Source organism: Mustela putorius, unplaced genomic scaffold, assembly GCF_011764305.1.
Source record: "Mustela putorius furo isolate JIRA1106 unplaced genomic scaffold, ASM1176430v1.1 tig00537350_pilon_pilon_pilon, whole genome shotgun sequence".
NCBI lineage: Eukaryota > Metazoa > Chordata > Mammalia > Carnivora > Mustelidae > Mustela > Mustela putorius.
Window position 1 is genome coordinate 15,110,078 of NW_025422471.1, and position 19,604 is coordinate 15,129,681.

General features: G+C 37.6%; 1 protein-coding gene and 1 long non-coding RNA gene across 4 annotated transcripts in view; one reads left to right on the forward strand and one right to left on the reverse strand.

Moving 5' to 3' along the window:
• Positions 1 to 975: 975 nt before the first annotated feature.
• Positions 976 to 3,483, reverse strand: LOC101691238. The gene is made up of 2 exons (XR_001180619.2): positions 3,369 to 3,483; positions 976 to 3,127 (listed from the first exon to the last, which is right to left on the reverse strand). It is a non-coding gene; the product is annotated as an uncharacterized LOC101691238 (long non-coding RNA).
• Positions 3,484 to 3,519: 36 nt separating this feature from the next.
• Positions 3,520 to 19,604, forward strand: part of TMEM161B (transmembrane protein 161B) — a 67,275-nt gene continuing 51,190 nt past the window's right edge. For 2 of the 3 annotated variants that reach the window (XM_004759115.3, XM_013059779.2), the window contains exon 1: positions 3,522 to 3,677. In XM_004759115.3, the coding sequence (XP_004759172.1) occupies positions 3,675 to 3,677 (3 nt within the window). In that variant the 5' untranslated portion in view covers positions 3,522 to 3,674. Of the gene's footprint in view, positions 3,678 to 19,604 lie in introns of all 3 variants that reach the window. The other variant, XM_004759116.3, reaches the window with a different exon arrangement.

Consider the following 19,604-nt stretch of genomic DNA (forward strand, 5'->3'; position numbering starts at 1 on the left):
GTTAATTTAGGTTTTAAACAGTTGATATTTTCTTATGATTTTGCTTGCTTATTGCTCTTGGTGGTGGTTCAAAAATTTTCCTAGTAGCAAAGGTATCAAACGATACCAGGATCACATTTATGTAAGTTAGTGATCCTTGAAAATGTGCATTGTATAATTTGTGTACAATTTGCAGTAGTTATTCTAATTAACTAGGTATGTGATATGCTCCTAGCTTTAATTATGGTAATATATAAATAAAGAAAAGTTTCAGAGGAAGACTACTGAATTAATTAGAAGGTTGCAGGCGCCTGGGGGGCTCAGTCGTTAAGTGTCTGCCTTCAGTTCAGGTCATGATCGCAAGGTCCTGGGATTGAGCCCTGAGTAGGGCTCCCTGCTCAGTGGGAAGCCTCCTTCTCCCACTCCCCCTGCTTGTGTTCCCTCTCTCGCTGTGTCTCTCTCTGTCAAATAAATAAATAAAATCTTAAAAAAAAATTAGAGGTTGCAACGTACTTCTGAAGAGCTTTATCTGTTTTGTTATTCCCAAATTAGGAAAATGAGAATTAAAGGGAGGTTACAAAGCATAATTTTGGGAAAGAAAGAAAAGAAGCTCCTTTCATCCATTGTTAAATAAAATAAAAATTTTAAATTACCCCTTTATGGGAAGGTTTAGAAGGTAATTCTAGGACTGGTGATTGATATATTTGGTTACTTCCTTTTTTACTCTTTATGTCTAGGATTTTTCTTTTTCCCACATCAAAGCAATCACACTGCTTACAATTTTGTAGCCTGCTCTTTTAAGTTGGAAAATAAACTTTTCCCGTTAGAAAGACTAATTACTTTTAAAAGTAGCTAAGTAATATTTCAATAAGTATACATGATAGAATTTGACCAATCTCTAATTGCTAATAATTGTTTCTAATTTTTTACCATTATAAGTATTGCTATAACTAACGTTTTTGTCCATAAAACATTTTAAGAGCAATGTAACTGAAGTGATTTTGTCCACAACATTTATTTAAGTGGTATTTCTTAGGGAAAGGAGGTGTTCAACGCAAACGCAAAAAGAAGGTTCCACTTTATAGGCATTTGTGTCCAGTTAGGAAAATAATATATGTTTGCAAAATTACAAAGGCCATATAAGCACATAATAATCATATTTATTAAAGAAAAGCAAAAGTAATAGAAAGTTCTCAGAAGGGAAGTTTATCAGGAAAAGATTTTGCAAAGAATATAGAACTGGCCTTTGAAACAGTGATAGGTGTTAATGGTTGAAAGTGTTCCAGGTCAGTGTGGGTGTTGAAGCAGGACTTTTTGCTGGTGTTCTTAAGTATTTGATAACAGTTCTCACTTAGGAAACTGCAACTCAAAACAAAGCCCTAATAAGCAACTAGCACTTTTATCGAAGTTATCAAAGATTGGACTTCTGATTCCCTTGCAAGACTACTTAATTTCTTGCTAATCTCCATTGTGCACATATTTTATTCCCTTTCATAATTTTCTCTTTTCTTTGAATCTCTTAAGACTCATCTACTTTAAGGAATGAAAATAGGTAAATCCCTCAACTTCAATATATGTAAACAATACAAAACATTATAATTATTCTGTGGGATAAAAAAGACTGGGAGGTGCTGCCTTTAAACATATATGGTATGCATTTTAATCTTTAAAAAATGTTCCTTGTAACAGATTTTTTCACCTTGTAACAGAAACTGGAATATTAAAGGATATTAACCAAGGGTTATTTATCAACTTATCAAATACCTAATAAGGAACACAGAACCCCATGATCTATTAAAAATGATAAGCAGATAACGAATACTGACTGTGATTTCCTTTCATGGTTTTACTCTGGCAGGAATAGATTCCATCCTGATAATAATTCCAGTCTTACTGTCACATAGAAGGAGATGCTTTGTGAACCTCAATGAGGCTGCCAGGTTTAGGACGGATGTAAGAACCAAAGTGTCAGAAATGAAAGAGTAAGACTTCACAGAATGCGTTGTCACTGACAGACTGATAGCCAGTTTCCTTCTTCACCTTTTCTTCCTCAAGGATAGCAGCTGCTTCCCACAGATACACAAGCAGAACGACTCTAATCCTCTCTACCACACTTAGCATCTGCAGATGCCCTGGGGCATGTCTATTTACAACGTTGTCCCTATACAGCAGAGGTAGAACCCTCAGGGAAGTTCTGGATTGATTCTCAGCAGGACTGTTTCACAAACTATTTCCCAGCCCCAATCCCACCTCCAGCTGTTTTCAATGTTAGTACTTACAATTCTTCTATCTTGTCCGCCACATTATTCATCTCCCCCCAAAGGAGAATTCAAAGTAAAAACAATTCATAACTCAGTCTCTAGCCCCCCTTTTTAATACAAAGCAATTGCCCTGTGCATGCTGCTTCTGGATGGCTAAGAAGTGATTCCAAGGGTCTTCCAACCATTTATAGACTGGACGTCAGGCTCTCCAGGTACTTTGACAAGGAGGGTGAACCAACATCCATAGCCACCCCTGCCTGCTCAAACTTCTTAACCTCTTGTCAAGCGTCCTAGTTTAGCTCCCCAGTTCCAGCTTTATGACAAAACTAGACAGTGGCAAAAAGAGATCTTATCAATGAAATTGTAGATACAGTCACGTCTTAAGCAAGGGCCCCCAAGTTGTGAGACTAATTTCTGGGTTAAAGGTGTTCTGTATGTCCACTTCAACCCTGCTTCCAGTACTGTGACTTACAGCCAAATAAGAAGGCACAGAGTGGAAGGGTACAACTCTTGGGAAAACAACAACACAAATTTAAGAGGTACATGGGAATTTCGTGTGTGTGTGTGTATGTATCAACATCCACTAAAAAAGTGAAACTCCCATGCGTATGTGTGTATGTGCATATATATATATACTTTATAAATAAAAGGAAACCACCCATATTGGAAGGTATTTTAAAATAGGCAGAATTCTCTCTCTGGTTACTCTGGTCTTGGTAGATGTTCTTCTGGCTTCCACTGGTATATGTGAACGGTGAAGAAACGTCTCAGGATCAAACTCCACTGCCGTAAGGGGAGGGCTGCAGGACGCACTAAAGCAGGTGAAGGAGACGACAGAGGGACAGAGAGGTCTGTGGAGATCCGGAAAGTCTCCGACGACGGTCAGCCTGGAAAAGGAAAAGGTAAAAAGGGAGTGGCTCCGCTGAAGAAACCACTGTCGTCCCAGCACGAGCACGGCCTGTGGTTTTTCTCCCTCACTAAATCCTCTCGGGTCGGCTCCCAGCCGGTTCATCAACCTGCCCTTCCATCACCTCCCAAGGGCGAGAACGCGCTCGGGCCCGAACCACCCAACCTACCTCAGGATCCTCACTGGCGCCGCAACCGCGCGCCCGCCACCCGCCCACCTACCTGAGCTGCGCCTGCGCCTCCCTCGCGCGCTCTCAAGGTCAACACCGCCCCCAGCTTCTAACCTAGCACCCACGGAAGTGGCATTAGAGGACGTCCTGCGTCTCCTCACCTCTGCGTGGCGTGGGGTCGCCAGCGTTCAAGAGAGGGGAGGGACTTCCTGTCCCGCGCGGGCAGAACTTCCGTCAGAGCCGGAAAACTCTTTCCCTCGCGTTGTTTAAGAGGCTCCTGGCTGCAGGTTGGGGAGGGAAGGTCCAGGACGGCCCCGGGGACTCCAGGGCGTCGGGCCCACGACCTGTCCTTGGCGCCATGGTGAGTCTTTCTGTGAAGGCTGGAGTAACAGTGGGAAGCTAGGGGCCAGGAGGTTAGCCCTGTGAAGGTAACCAGTCGGGTGCCTAACTGAGGATGGAGCGGGCGAGAGCAATGGGATGAACCGCGGGGCAGGACTCCCTACCTGTCCCGGAGTTCCTGGGCCCCTGAGGAAGAGGCATCTGCCCTGCCCAACCGTGAAATCTGCCCAGGAATGTGGAGTACGTAGCCAGAATGTTCGTGGCCCTTTCCCTGTGTACGGCGTGTGGCGCCAGGTGGTCTCAGAGTTGACCTTGCTGGGTTGATCATTTCCGCCCCTCCCTTTTTCTTAGCAGCCTGGTAGTAGCCAAGAACTTAAGATCTTAGAAATCCCTTTAGCATTTCCGGGTGCACACAACGGATTCTTTTGTAGAAGATCCACACTTGTCACTAAGAGAAAAGGAAAGTCAGCTTATCTTTCATACTCAGCCCATTTGAAATTGGGAAGGGTGTCAAATGAAAAATTCAGACTTAGTAAGGAGAGATTTTATTGGAAAGGAATATCGCAAGGGCTTGGGGAACTAGGAAGAATGCCCTAACCGTAAGATAGCAAGAGTCTCGAAGATTTGGCAAAAAGGTTTTTCTCTTTATTAGGGAGGAGTAAAGCAATCCTAGAAAGAACCTAGTGTGGGGAAGTGAGATGAAAGGGAAGTACCATTTAACAGTAGATCAGATTGTTTTATCCTCAGGCCAGAGAAGTTTTTGCTGCTTCAGATTGAGGGTGGGCCAAAGTTCAGGAACCTCAGGAAAGAGGATCTTAACCAGAATTTGAGTAACAAATATTTTGTTCCGGTTAATCTATGGGGACATGTCATTCATCCAGTCATTTATGAAACAAAAAAATGGGAATTTGCGGGCTTTGTCTCTGACTTTGTCAAAGGTACACAAGTGAGGGCATCTTTGAGTCTTACCTAAGTCCTGTGGGGACCAGTGTTTCTTTGCATTAAGCCCTTTCCAGAACACAAAAGGGCATGGGGGTGTGGGGGTGGGTATTAACCTTTGGTGTTTTCCAAGATCCCAGGCCTCTGGTTAAGTTCAACACTGTTAATTATTTGCCTATATAAAATATTTCAAATTTTCATCCAGAGGGCATTCTGTCTTGGAATCGCCTCAGTGTACCATGCTTTTTCAGGACCAAATGTTGACATTATTCAGCTTATAGTGTTGGATGTTGGACTTTTGAATAACTTTTAGAAACAATGTGAAAGAGATGCCTGGGTGGCTCGGTTGGTTAAGCCACTGCCTTCAAATCAGGTCATGATCCCGGAGTCCTGGGATTGCAAGTCCCATATCGGGCTTCCCCTGCTTTTCGGGGAACCTGCTTCTCCCTCTGCCTCTCCTTCTGCTTGTGCTCTCTCTCTCTCTAATAAATAAATAAAAATAGGGCTCCTGGGTGGCTCAGTGGGTTAAGCCCCTGCGTTCGGCTCAGGTCATGATCTCACAGTCCTGGGATCCAGCCCTGCATCAGGCTCTTTGCTCAGCAGGGAGCCTGCTTCCCCTCTCTCTCTGCCTGCCTCTCTGTCTACTCTCTCTGTGTGTCAATTAAATAAACTCTATAAATAAATAAATAAATAAATAATTTTTTTTAGAAAAGGTGAAAGAAAAGAACTTCAAAATAATGTGGTTTCTGGTGTGCTCTCCCAGCTAACGTAACCTTTGAATCTTGGGCACTGTGTATGTCTTTAACCTCAGTGAATAGCTAATGCTTTGTATTCATAAAGAGGGTTTTTTTTTTCTTTTTGTATCAGTGAAATTAGACAAAGATACAGAATAGTAGAATGAGAAGGAGGGAAAGAAAACAATTAGCTTAACCACCTCCACCCCCTGCAAACTTCCCTAATTTTACATAAAGAAGAATCTGAGGTGTAGAAATAAGCATTGGTTTATCTAAGGTAACAATAGTTTGGCATAGTCTGGACTGAAACTCAGATCTCCACTTCCTAAATTGAAGCTCAATTTTTTACTTCTTGGTCTGAAAAGTTAAAAAGTATAATAAAAATCCTTAAGATAGTCACAAAGAAGCTCAGTGTGAATTTGTTCCAATATTCTGTAATACTAGAAGAACCCATCTCCTGCCATCTCAAAATTATAATTTTGTTTTAGGTTAAGGTAAACTCATGCTCTTTCTCAAAATGTCACTTAAGAGAATGTCATCTGGAGAATGTCACCAGCTACCAGCCCAGTAGTTGACTCCGTTCTGGTATTGCTCACATTTCTGTATTAACTCCACTTTAGTGTTCCCAGTCATGAAATTGATGATATCTGTTTATGCATGTTTGGTCAGTGCTTGGAATACCTCAAAGAAAAGTGTTTAACTATTAAATGAAGTGAGGGGTTGAATTTATTTTGAATACAGCTTGGTTAAATTAAGAACCTTTGCAGTGCTTGGGCCTAATGATATGCAAAGCATGTAGTACTTGAACTCAGAAGATCCAGATTCTGCCCATTCTTAGTTACATGAATTTGACAGAATCACTCAACTTGGTAAGAGTTCCAGTTTCCTCCTGCATAAGAGCAATGGGGATTAAAACACCTACTGACTCTCACATTTCTGATTCTCTGACTTCAGGACATTTTTCAGAATAGGTATATGTTTCTGATTAAATAAAATGTAGCCTGATTTTCACAATTTTCTTTATCCTTTTGATTTTTCTTTAAGATTTTATTTATTTGACAGAGAGAAAGCACAAGCAGTGGGAGCCTTAGGCAGAGGGAGAGGTAGAAGTAGGCTCCCTGGTGAGCAAGGAGCCTAATGTGGGGCTCCATCCCAGGACCCTGTGATTGTGACCTGAGCGGAAGGCAGATGCCTAACTGACTGAGCCACCAGGATCCACCTCCCCTTCCCCCTCCGGCTTTTGATTTTTCAAGTTTCTTTTGTTTTGTCATCTTTTCTTTACTTTCTTTTTTAAAAATACATTATGTAGGAATCTTTGGGATCTTTGTAGATCTGTTTGGGCATGTATTTCAGTACTGTCTTAAATACTACTCCAGAATGGAGAGTGAAGCCTTGGGACACCTTGATTTTACTTATTTATTTTCTTTGTAAAGATTTTATTTACTTATTTGACAGAGAGAGAGATAGTGAGAGAGGGAACACAAGCAGGGGGAGCAGGAGAGGGAGAAGCAGGCTTTCTGCAGAGCAGGGAGCCTGATGCAGGGCTGGATCCCAAGACTCTGGGATCATGACCTGAGCCAAAGGCAGAAGCTTAACGACTGAGCCACCCAGGCACCCCATACTTATTTATTTTAAGAGATTTTATTTATTTATTTATTTGAGAGAGAGAGAGAGAGAGAGTGCCTTTGGCTTAGGTCATGATCTTGAGGTCCAGGGATTGAACCCCAAGTTGGGCTCCCTGCTCAGCCGGGATTTTGTTTCTGCCTCTCCTTCTGCCCATTCCTCTGCTGTATGTGTATGTGTATGCTCTTTCTCTCTCAGATAAATAAAATCTCTAAAAAGTAAAATAAAATCTGTGGGCAGAGTTATTCATAGTGCTCCTTTATTAGTCTTTTAATGTCCACAGGGTCTGTAGTGATGACACCTTTCATTTCTGATACTAGTAATTTGTGTCCTTTCCATTTTCTCATTTAGCCTGGATAGAGGCTTATTGATTTTATTGATCTCAGAGAACCAGTTTTTGGTTTCATCGATTTTTCTGTATTGATTTTTTTCCAATTTTATTGATTCCTGCTCTATTTATTATTTCTTTTCTTTCTGCTTGCTTTGGATTTAATCTGTTGTGGGTTTTTTTTTTTTTTTTTTTTTTGGTTTTTTTTTTTTTGGTTTCCTAAGGTGGAACTTGGTGTTCGATTTTAGATCGTCTTTCCTAACATTTGCATTCAGTGCTATAAATTTCCATTTAAGCGCTGCTTATGCTGCATCTCATAAATTTTGATCAGTTGTGTTTTCATGTAATTAAAAATATTTTGAAGTTGTCTTGAGTTTTCCTTTTTGAACCTTGTGTTATTTTAAAATGTGTTATTTAGTCTTGACATGTTTGGGGATTTTCCAGTTACTTTCTGTTGCTGATTTCGAGTTTAATTGCATTGTGATCTGAAGGCAGATGTTGTGTGATTTCTGTTATTTTAAATTTGTTAAGGTGTGTTTTATGACCAGAATGTCATTTTGCTTGGTGAATGGACATGTGTATATTGAGGGATAAATTTTCAGGATTTTTATCAGTTAGCGGTACAGTGGCAGAGATGTGTGTTTCTTCTCAGTTCTCTGACTTTTCCTGTGACTTCTCTCCACTGCTTCTATCCTAAAGAAGCTTAGCTCAAATAATAGAGACTGTTCAGGGTGCCTGGGTGGCTTTGTTGGGTAAGTGTCAGCTCTTGATTTTTGCTCAGGTCATGATCTCAGTGGTTGTGAGATCTAACCCACATAAATCTTAAGAACTAAGGCTCTCCCTCTTCCTTCCACTAGCCCTTTCTCACTTTCTTTTCAAAAAAAAAAAGAAAGAAAGAAAAAAAAGAATAATAAATAAAGAAGTAGACCCTATTCTTTTGGTTAGCATTTGGTGGATTCAAGATTAATTTTTAAATACTAGCTTATACTCTGGACTATGGTCCACTTTTTAAGTAATTTAGTTCTTTTGTTTGGCCTGGAGTAAAAGCATAAAGGGAAGTTTAGTTGATTTTAGAAAATCAGAAGATATTTGAAAGTATTCATTTCTAAGAGTGATTTTTTTTTTTAATCTTCTTAATATTGTGCTGTGGTTTTGCCCATGTTTAGTAAATCAAGCATGAACACAACTTGTTGCCAAGAAGCTTTGAAGAAATAAACTTGTCTGTAAATTCTTTCTACTCTTTATGTATCACCACCTGCCCTTGAGTTAGGGGGGAAAAATCTTTGAAGTTCTGGTAAAAGGAACATTCTCTTGGTTTTGATTGGAATGATAATACTTTTTGTTCACCCAACATTTAAAAGTCATGCTTTTGTCTCAAAAATATTATTCAGTCAATCATTCATTATTTATTAAGCATTGTCTGTATGTCAGCTATATCTATATTCTTGGCAACAGGGATATAACTGTTTATTAAACAGAGACAATCCTGCCTTTGTGGAGCTTATGCCTTACTGGGAGATTCTGATGATAATCAAATGAGACATAATATGTGTTGGTGGTGATAAATGCAACAAAGATAGATAAAGTAGGGTAAGGGATAGAAAATGATTAGGTTGGTTATTTTAGATAGGGCATTCAGGGAAAGCCTTAACGAAGAGGTGACATTGGAACAAATATGAGAGTCATATATGCCTGGTATCTGTGAGTACATATTTATGAACTGTGCCCTAAAAAAATCCTGTAATACTGGCCACAAAGCTTGTATTGTCTGTAGCTGTGTAATTCTTTCTTTCTTTCTTTCTTTGTTTTTTTAAGATTTTATTTATTTGAGAGAGAAAGAGAGAGAGCATGAGAAGAGGGAGGGTCAGAGGGAGAAGCAGACTCCTTGCCAAGCCAGGAGCCTGATGCGGGACTCAATCCAGGAACTCCAGGATCATGACCTGAGCCGAAGGCAGTTGCTTAACCAACTGAGCCACCCAGGCACCCTGTAATTCTTTAAGTAAAGTTAAACATTAATCATTTTTCCAAAGAATGAACAGGAGAATATTTTTTTTAAAAGGCTCTGGTAGTAGGTGATATTTAGTAGATTGATTTATGCCACCTATTTTTTTTTTTTAATTATTTTAAAGAGATGAGAGAGAGTAGGGCAGGGAGGGGCAGAGGAAGAGAGAGATTCTCAAGCTGACTCCAGGCTGAGGGTGAAGGTTGACTCGGGCTGGATCATCATGAAGAAATCAAGAGTTGGGTGCTTAACCACCTGAGCCACCCAGGTTGACACTGTGCCACCTGTGTTTAGTCTTTTAAGCTAACCTGTAGTTCTTGAGAGAATACGACTGATTCACTCAAAATACCCTGATTTTGTATTCATGTCTTTCAGTTATATAAAACAGACTTAGTAATTCCATTGTTAAGGTAGATAAAATATCTTTTGTGTTTGGCCCATAAAGAAAAGATTTAGAATAACCTGAAATCATTTCAGCTTTTGATACTTTGATATGGAGACTCAGGATCTTAATGTCCTATGATAAAGTTTTATTTATTTTTAAAAAATCTTTACGTAATATGAAAAACCTATCTGCTCATACACCTGTATTTTTTTTTTTTTTTTACGATTTAAAAAAAAAATTTGTTCATCTGACAGAGAGCACATGAGAGCACAAGCAGGGTTGAGGGTCAGAGGGAGAGGGAGAAGCAGACTCTGCACGGAGCAGGGAGTCTGATGCAGGCCTTGATTGTAGGGCCCTGGGATTGCGATCCGAAATCAGAGGCACACACTTTACCAACTGAGCCACCCAGGTGCCCCAAGGCATACGTATTTTTAAAAATGACTAGAGAAAGTACAATAAATCTATGGCATGGAAAGTGTGCTTGAATTAGAGTTAGATGGCCTTGGTGGTATGACTTAAGTTCTGTGATTGTGAATATGTGAAACTGAATGTTGTTGATGTAGATTTAGTTCAATGAAGGGAAGATAGGAGGGTATATTCAGTTTGGAGTTTCGAGTTTCACAGAGGATTGATTGGATTAAGTCTTTTAAGGGTAAGTAGAAGTTAGGTGGATAAATTGAAGTTTACTTTTCTTCAATAACAGTAATAGTGACTTTTACTTAGGTGTTAGTATTTATCTACTCTACTTACATTAACTTATTTGAATCTTCATGACGTATTTAATCTTGGATTTCTTTAACCACCACTTGTTTACCTACTTTTTTTTTAAACCTCTATTCTACAGGTTTAGAAATAGAGGCATAGCAGGATTGGAGTAACACTTCCAAAATCATCCAGCTAGTGGTGGTGGAATTTGACTTGAACCCAGGTGGTTTGGCCATTATACTGTTGTGCCAGTCTTTTTGTTTATATTTGATAGGTTTTAACTTAGGAGAGGATTAATTTCTGAAACATTTTCCTATAGAAATAATATGCTCTTACATTTCTAGAAAATCTTTCCCAACCTAGTTGATAACTAATACTACATCTCATATAGTATTAGAGAAATTGTTGCTGACCTTCATGGCACTAAAGTTTAGCCTGACTCAGGTGCCAAACATGACTGACACTGCTGTAGTCATAATAAAGATTCAGTCATTCACATTCCCTCCACCTTAACTGCATCCAGTTAAAGCATTTCTTCTCATACTGTATTAGTTTCCATTGTGCTTAGGAATGAACTTCTAGTAACACTGATCAGGTGAGGAGTATTTCGAGAATTGGGGATGAATTGGAATTTCTTACATTGTAAGTATTTAGTGTGTCACACTTGTTGCAAGCCTGTCTCACAGTTAGCCCATTTCTTTTTCTGAGGGCTCCTTTTCCTTTCATTTGGACTGCCTGTTTGCAACTAGAACTTAGTATTATCCCTGAGTTGTGAAAAAGAATGTATTGTAGGTTACCTTACTTTCCCTCCCATATATTCAGCACACATGATAAAGGTTTTTACTGCTAGGAGAGTTTTAAAAGTCACCTTCCTGTGTTACTTGCAGCTGACCATAAACTGTTTATCATAAAGATCTTTTAGGGAAAAAAGTAGAGGCTCTAGGTGATATTGATGAGTCTCTGCAATAAATTCTTTGAAGTAGAGAGGTTTGGATTGTGAAGAAAAAGTGAGATGGAAAATATTAAGGGACCTTGGAGAGAGGAAAGGGAGACTTTCTCCACCAGAACTTACTTACGAAGAAGGAACTTGAACAAGCTGTTGTGCTCTGTATTATAAATATTTGATTATAGACTGCCATTAATTAATGTCACAAGTAAGGCACTGTAAGACTATGCAAGGCTATGGCTGCTTTACTTTTTTAAATAAACGTAACACTTTTTATCTCTGTGCTAAGTAGTAGAAGCCTTTTGAAATACTAATCTGATTGCTTATTTTTTTATGTAGTTATCTATGTCTGCCCTTTACATAGAACTTAGCTGAGTTTTGTTATCTTTTACCTCTTGATTGCCACTGTTTCCCAAATACAATAATGTACTTAGAAAAGCAATGCCACACTTTCCTTTTTTTCCTAAAAGAAAATGTCTGTCACATTGGAGGATTCTGCTCCATCATAATTCCTCTAAGTTGAATGTTTATTAAATATTTTTATCATTTCAGAAGATTTTGGTCATTTTTATGATCAGTATAAATGACTGACTAAAAATGTTTCTTTATGGTTTAGGTATTCAGGTATGAGTGTTTTTATGACTAGAATCATTTGTTTCTGAATACAGTCTTGCTCAAAAAAGAAGCCATAACTTTTTTTCCTGAAAAGTTTTGCTTTTATTAATAGTTAAAAATACATTTTAATTCATGCTTAACTGTCTCTTTCCTCCCTTCCCCTATTAGATTAATTAACATGAGGACAAAGAAGCCTCACTGTATCATTTACTAGACAGCTTAGTTGGTTGGGTAGGTCAGATGCTAATAGAATACAAATAAGTTGCAAACTAAATGTGTTTTTTTTTTTTTTTTAAGATTTTATTTATTTATTTGACAGACAGAGTAAGAGCACAAGTAGCCAGAGTGGTAGGGAGAGGAAGAAGCAGGCTCCCTGCAGAGCAGAGAGCCTGATGGGGGGCTCGATCCCAGGACCCTGGGATCATGACCTGAGCCGAAGGCAGTTAACGACTGAGCCACCCAGGTACCACCTAAATGTGTTCTCTAATCAGGAGGGACAGATAAGAGAACTTGGGTAACATTCATTATAATGTTAAATTATAACAGTAACTGAAACATTAGTTCTTTAAGACTAACACGATTTTGTAACTTGATTTTAACTATTATTTGAGTGCTTATTCTTGGTTTTGATAGAGAGCTTCTCAATTGTAGCAGAAGTATTTAAAGTCATCCTAGTTCTCTTGATAAAAGAAAATTACAGATTATGAAGAGAGTGAATCATTTAATAAGAGAGAATTGGCCAAGTATCTGAGATAAACTTTTAAAAAATTTCAAATTAAAACAATAGGACTATTGGTATTCACAGATCTCTGTGAGAAATTCCTATGCACCACCATTGAGGGGAGAATGCTGGGAAGTGGGCTGGGTATACTCTTTCATATCAACTTGTAGCCCTGATTTACTTTCACTTCTATAAATGTTAGTTCATTTAATCCTTATGAAGAAGGGATAATTAGTCCTGTCAGCAGTAACTACACCTCACAGGCTTTGTAGGTGGTTTAGAAATGGTAAATTTGTGAATGCCAACAATCCATTATGTTTTTAATTAAAATATTGCAGTCATCAACAATAAGATCTTTGAAGATTTTGGAGATCATTTGCCAACACTTGTCATTCTGTAGATAAGGAATGAGTCCCAGAGAATACTTGTCTAACTGCTGTTTGTGTCAGAGAATTACTTTGATTCTAGTATGTTTAATTATTCAGTACATTAAAATATTTGCGATAAGTGCATGTTTCTGATAGTTACCATTAGTGCACATTAAATTTTCTTGGCTTTTGTATATGGCTTAAAATTTAGCGCTAAGCTGAAATTTTTATTTTAAATTATTTGATGAATATTTGTGTACTTACCAAAGTTGTAATTTTTAGTTTGTTTAAAAGCAAGTATTTCCAAGGCGTACTTATTGCAGTAAATTGAGAAGATTATCTTGAAGAAATAGATAAACCTGTTTCTCTGAGATGCAGTATATTGTCTGTTGATCTTAAAGTGAATAATTTTCTTCTTTATGCTGAAGTTCAGTGGTTGGCACATACTAGGAACTTTAATGTAGTGAAGGACAGTGGGCAAATTTATGCTTTATCTTTTTATTTCATCAGCGTAACTCGAAAGCCTGTCATGTTAGGTACTCTCTGGGGAGTGGGTTTAGGACTTTAGAAATGAGATGAATACATTTTCAATGGGGGAGAGACCCTCAAATTGTTGGTGATGGTTGAGCATGATAAAAGCTGCTCAGAGTTGTGCATATGTTTTTTTAACAAGGAAAGTTTTATAAATGCAGTGAATGTTGAAGAGGTGTTGGGAATTGGTCTGAAGTAGATGACTTATAAATGTCAAATATAAATTTATTAATTTTGACTAAGAGCTTTGGATATAGATCTGTAAGGATATTTTCTCCAATGTCAAAAAATACAGTTAAGGAAAAGTATCAGGTTTAAAGATCTTTTCTTCCATTGAACCTTTTATTTGTTACTCATCAGTACTACAATGAAACACGCACGTGTTAGAAAGAGGTGAAGTGGCTTGCTAACATCTTTAAAAATATTTCATTCTTCATCAATGTTTTAATTTTTGGCTAGTATTACTTTATATGAGATACTGTATCATTCACTCAACCTACTGTAACAGGAAAATTCTCTTTTAAAATAAATAACGGTTAATTTCAACACTAATATGTTGAAATGGTTAATGAGTTATAATTTATTAAAATGCACTCTATTCTTGTGGAAAAAATAATTTATTTTTGTCCTGTTTGTTATTGGTCTTCCACTTTGGCCTTATCAATTTATATCAGAACATGTCTTAAGTTTTATTTCTAAATTTAATCAAATTCCAAGGAACGGTTTTATTTATTTATTTTTAAAGTTTTTATTTATTTGAAAGAGAGCATGGGAGGGGAGGTCAGAGGGAGAAGCAGACTCCCCACGGAGCTGGAAGGCTCATGAGGGACTTGATTTTGAGACTCAGGGATCATGACTTGAGCCGAAGGCAGTCGCCTAACCAGCTGAGCCATCCTGGCATCCCTAAGGAATGCGTTAGAAGTCTAGAGCTGTTGTTTTTGAATATAGTTAGGTCAAATTCATGCATTCTTCTACCATGTATGTCTAATTAAGATATTTAGGACTACCAAGGCATTTTATTAAGGGTTTTTGATTTTTGACCTTAAAGTACATTAAATTTCTTATTCTGAGTTGGAAAATGGCAAAAATTTCTGCTCATACTTTTTACTTTAAGAATTAAAAAAACATATTTTGTGCTGTGAAACGTGATGCTAGCACACCAAACAAATTCTGTAAGCAATTAAATGTGAAAACCTATGTGCTTGAATTCAGATCAGAGCTGTTGATAATTGTGTTTTACAGTTTTCTTTCTCTCATTTCACCTTCTCTCTTTTGAAATATATGAAATTGCTGTTTTGTAGGTCAAAACAATTAAGTATGATTTCACATAATTCAGTTAATAAATTTATATTAAATCAGTAAGTAACCTTATCCTAATTCTTTGCTGGCGCTAAATAACCTTTTGTTATTTTCATTTTTTTTTTTTTTGAGATTTTATTTCTTTATTTGACAGAGACACAGTGAGAGGGAGTACAAGCAGGGGGAGAGGCAGAGGGAGAAGCAGAGCGGGAAGCCCCAGGCAGGGCTCCATCCCAATCACCACCTGAGCCGAACGAAGGCAGATGCCCAATGACTGAGCCACCCAGGCACCCTGTTATTTTCATTTTATTTATTTTGCAAAGTTTTCCTTTTTTTATATCCAGACCTGTTTACTATCTATAAGGGCTGGAGCTATATTAAAAAAACCAGATAAAGGCTGGAGTAGACCACGTGATGAACCCTGAGATTCTAAAAATGGCCTATGGGCAAGATTTTCCTTGCCTGCTCATGATTGTTTTATGCTGTTTTTAGCTGCATTGGAAGGATTTCCCATCTCGATTAAATCTAGACAGTCCTCAGTCCTATCAAAGACCCTATTAGGAGTAATATTTTAAAAATCAGCTTGGGTCTGTCAGTCATCAACATGTATAAGTTTATCAGACCTTTGTTCCCTGAGTTTCTAGATCTCCCGGTCACATTGTCAAGATCCTAACCTTGGTGTGGTTATTCTTCAAGGTCTCTCAAACTTTGTCCACTCAGTTTTTAAACTTAATACAACTCTGTATCTATTTGTGTTTCTCTTTAGTAGAACAAGGTCTCAAAGTTTTTTCAGCTTACACCTTTGGTCTCATCTTTTTCTGATTCTTACGTGATTAAATTCCCACACACTTCTTTCTAGAATATTCACCACCACCCCCCAACATTTGTTCCTTCCCTTTTGCCTTAAGCATGTATATTTTCCCCATTATGAAGATATATTTTTTATATATTTTTGTATGTCAGTTATTCTCATATCCATTAGATTTTCCTCTTCTCAGTTTCTTCAGAAAATAATTATGTTCATTTTTTCCATTTTATCCCTACATAATCACTTAAGTTTTAGCCTTACTTACTGATGATACTGTCTTTGCAGAGATAATTATTAATCTTATGTCTAATTCCCTTTTTTCTCTAAAAATCTTTATTTTTTGGTTTTGCTTTTGCTTTTTTTTTTTTTTTTCCCTTTTTAGTAAGGTCAGTGTATAACGTGGGCCTTAAACTCACAACAGTGTGTGCAGGAGTTGCACAATCACTGAGCTTACTGACTGAGCCAGCCAGGCACCCCTGGTTTTGCTCTTGTTTTTTAAGCTGTTTTAGTTTAGGCTCTTACAGTGTTGGACTATTTCAAAGGACTTCTAATTTACCTCTTTCCTTCCAGTTACTTTTAACTTTTCGCTTTAATTTTAGACCATAGTGGCATTTGGCTTTCTAAAATATATTTGACTTGGTTCATTCTAGCCTTGAGATCATGGACTTACTTCTAAATACCTGCAGAAAAGTCCATTGTGTGCAATACATATCAAAGTCTACAGCATATGGAATTGCTCATTATTTGGGATCATGCCATTTACTTTCTTTGTATAGGTGGGTATATCTGAACTTTTTTTTTTTTTTAACTTCTCTGTGAGAGTGGGATACATCTTTAACCTTGTAAGACTAGTTCATATGTCACCTCTGTAAACCAGCTTCCCCACGCTCCCATTTAGATTTAATCACTGCTTTTCTTGGAGTGCTCCCGTAACACAGGCATTGACCTCTACCATACCTTTATCACACATAATTTGTAGGTAGCAGTTAGGAGTAGCTTACACTTTAAGAGTTTGATAAAATTATGAAAGATACGGTGAAAGAGTTGTTTATTCACCTTGAACTTCGATATGGATTGGTTCCAAGACCTAAGATAGATCAGACTGTAGCTAAAGCAGTGCTATTTACATACCAAAAGATAGACTAACTTTTAGATAGGTTTTTGTTTAAGGAAAGAGTAAATCGGAATGCAGCTTTATCAATTGAAAATCTAGAAGTTTCGAAGGCCAGAATTGAATGTATTTATCCAGAACTAACTATTAAGGGTTGAGATTATTTCACATTCTAGCTATTCTGTATATTTAAACTTTAACACTGCCTGACTGCTATCCCTCAGTGCTACCCTTTGGTCTAAATCATTCATTACTCACCTTGAGGAGCCTGGCAGCTCAGTTGGCTGAGTGTCCAACTCTTGATTCCATCTTGGGTCATGATATCGGGGTCATGGGATCAAGGCTGGGGCTTTTGTGTTCAGTGCAGTCTGCTTGGGATTCTTTCTCCCTTCCTGCTGCCCCCCACCATGCCCTTCCCCTACTTAACACTCATGGGTTTGCTAAGTAAATAAATGAAGTCTTTAAATAAAAATAAAAGTAAATTATTACTCACCAAGCAGCCTCCTTATAATTTGACTTCCAAAGGATCATTAAGACAGTGATCCAGTGGAACGCTTAATGAACTTGAACTTCTGATTTCCTTGATAGTTTGTTTCACTGTAAATTAGTTGATAAAATTGTTACAACCTGATTATTGTTAGTCAGTTTCATATAGATTATACCAGCAAAGCATGTATTCCTTTGTTTTCTGAAGCTGAGGACCAAGCCAGGTTGCTGTCCTTGGGAGACCTACTTAAGACTTGTTAGTCCACTTGAGTTTCCTTCAGTCTACAGTTTTCCTGCCCAGTGGGTGTAGGAGTCTGTCAGTCACTCTGACTAAAACATCCTGAAATAATCTTTGAGATATTCCTCATATTTATTCTACCGTTGTTTTCCTTCATGTTCAGTCACACTCAAAGTTAATCTGATTGGTTTTCTTTTGACATACTTTTATCTTTTTTTTTTCCTAGTTTCAACTACTTCTGCCTTAATCTTAGGTTTTCTCTTTAATTGATGAATGTATTGCTATATCTCTTTTTTTCTTATGTTATTTGCATTATTTTATCCTCATACCTCTGCTTAAAAGTGTTCCAAGGTGATCTTTTTAAACATCTCAGCTAAATATGCTCTCGTGATTATAAAGACTCAGCAATGTAAAATTTTGTTTTCATCATATTGCTCACAGTTCTTTGCCATATGATACTCAAGTTTGCTTCGGTTGAGCTAGGATTTTCACTGTCCCACAGTTACCCTGTGTTCCTGTTTGTTATTTAACCTGGAATTCCCTTTCTTTTATTCTTCATCTCTGATTTCCGTTTTCATGTTAGGTTTCATCTGTTAGAAACTTTCATATTCAGTTTTTTCAATTTTTATTACTTTTGTTCATAGTACTATGCAATTTTATTCTGTAATATTTTCTTGACATAATTTTTGTTATCTAGTATGATAATCTTGGATTTTAAGTTCTGTTAAGACTGATTCTTCTGTAGTGATCCCTTTCATTCAGTCATTCAACAAATATCAAATGCCCTGTTACATGCCTTGAACTATTCTAAGTGTCATTTTGCTAAGTATTTGGGATATAATAGTGAAACAAAAAATTGCTCTGCCAAGTTGCTGATAACAGCCAGCAGGATATTGGACGTATGTTAGGCAGACAGCCTGTACTTGTAAATTAAATTTTTGTTTGCTTTTATTATATATAGATATAAATAATTTCTATAGTAATATGAGTTGGACTTACATGATTTTTAGCATTGAGTTAGACCCTAACTCATTTGTCACATGATATATAGCTCTTAGCACAGAAGTAAAAGACACTATACCCATAGTACTGCTACTGCCTTTAGTACAGCTCTTCCTTTCCTGATCTTAGCTGTCCTAGTGCTGCTGGCTTATCCCTCATCCATTCTTGACATGCTATTCAGAGCGATTTTTCTTAAATAACGATCTGATGATACTACCTTTAGTGGGTTTTCTATAGCCTTCAGATTAAATTCTTTTGTTTTGATGGCTCACCAGACTGAGTTCATTGGGTTTTGACTTGGGCTTTACCTTCCAAAATGTCCTTTCACAGCTTTTTCTTCCCCTTAATTTCTCTCTCTCTCTCTTTCTCATTTTGCTGTGTTCTCAGAATCTTGTGCCTATCACTTTGTATCATAATGATGCATTTACTCTCCTGGTTCCCTGGCTGCTTATTGGTGGCAGGAACTGTGTTATTTCTCCCTATTGTGTGTGAGTGATCTAATGATCATCAAATTCGTTGCTCATCAAGTGTTAATCAAATGCACTGAATTGATTTAGTGGAAAAAACATTAGGTTGGAAATTAAGGGTCTGGGTTTTGGACAAGTCTATAACTTTGATCTTAGTTGTTTGAACCCTGATTTCCTCATTTGTAAATTGTTCAGTGATGGTTTGTTTAAGTGCTTAAAATGTGAATTTTATGTTTTGTGTAAAAATAAAACTAATACCTTTAAATTATTTGAGTGTCCTTAAGTCTATCTCAAATGTTTAGCTATCACTAAAATGTAAACAGTCAAGAGACCAAAAAATAGGAAGGTCATTAGATAATGTGGGCACTCCAGTCGATTGGCAGGGCCACCAAATTTGGGGTGTTCAGATTGGTTGGGGGCCAGCAGCACAGGCTCTAAAAGAATTCACCTAAGGCAGAGCAGTGGGCAGGACAGCAGAGCAGAGACTATCTGCAACTAGGCTGTGGTGAGGGGCAGCATTTATTGGGTAAACTAAGGAAGTATGAGGGCATGGAATTTTCTGCTCTTTTGGTAATCTTGGGAACTGTAGTTGGTTGTAATTGGTCAATTAGGCGTAGCAGTTATTTTAAGATGGGTGCTTA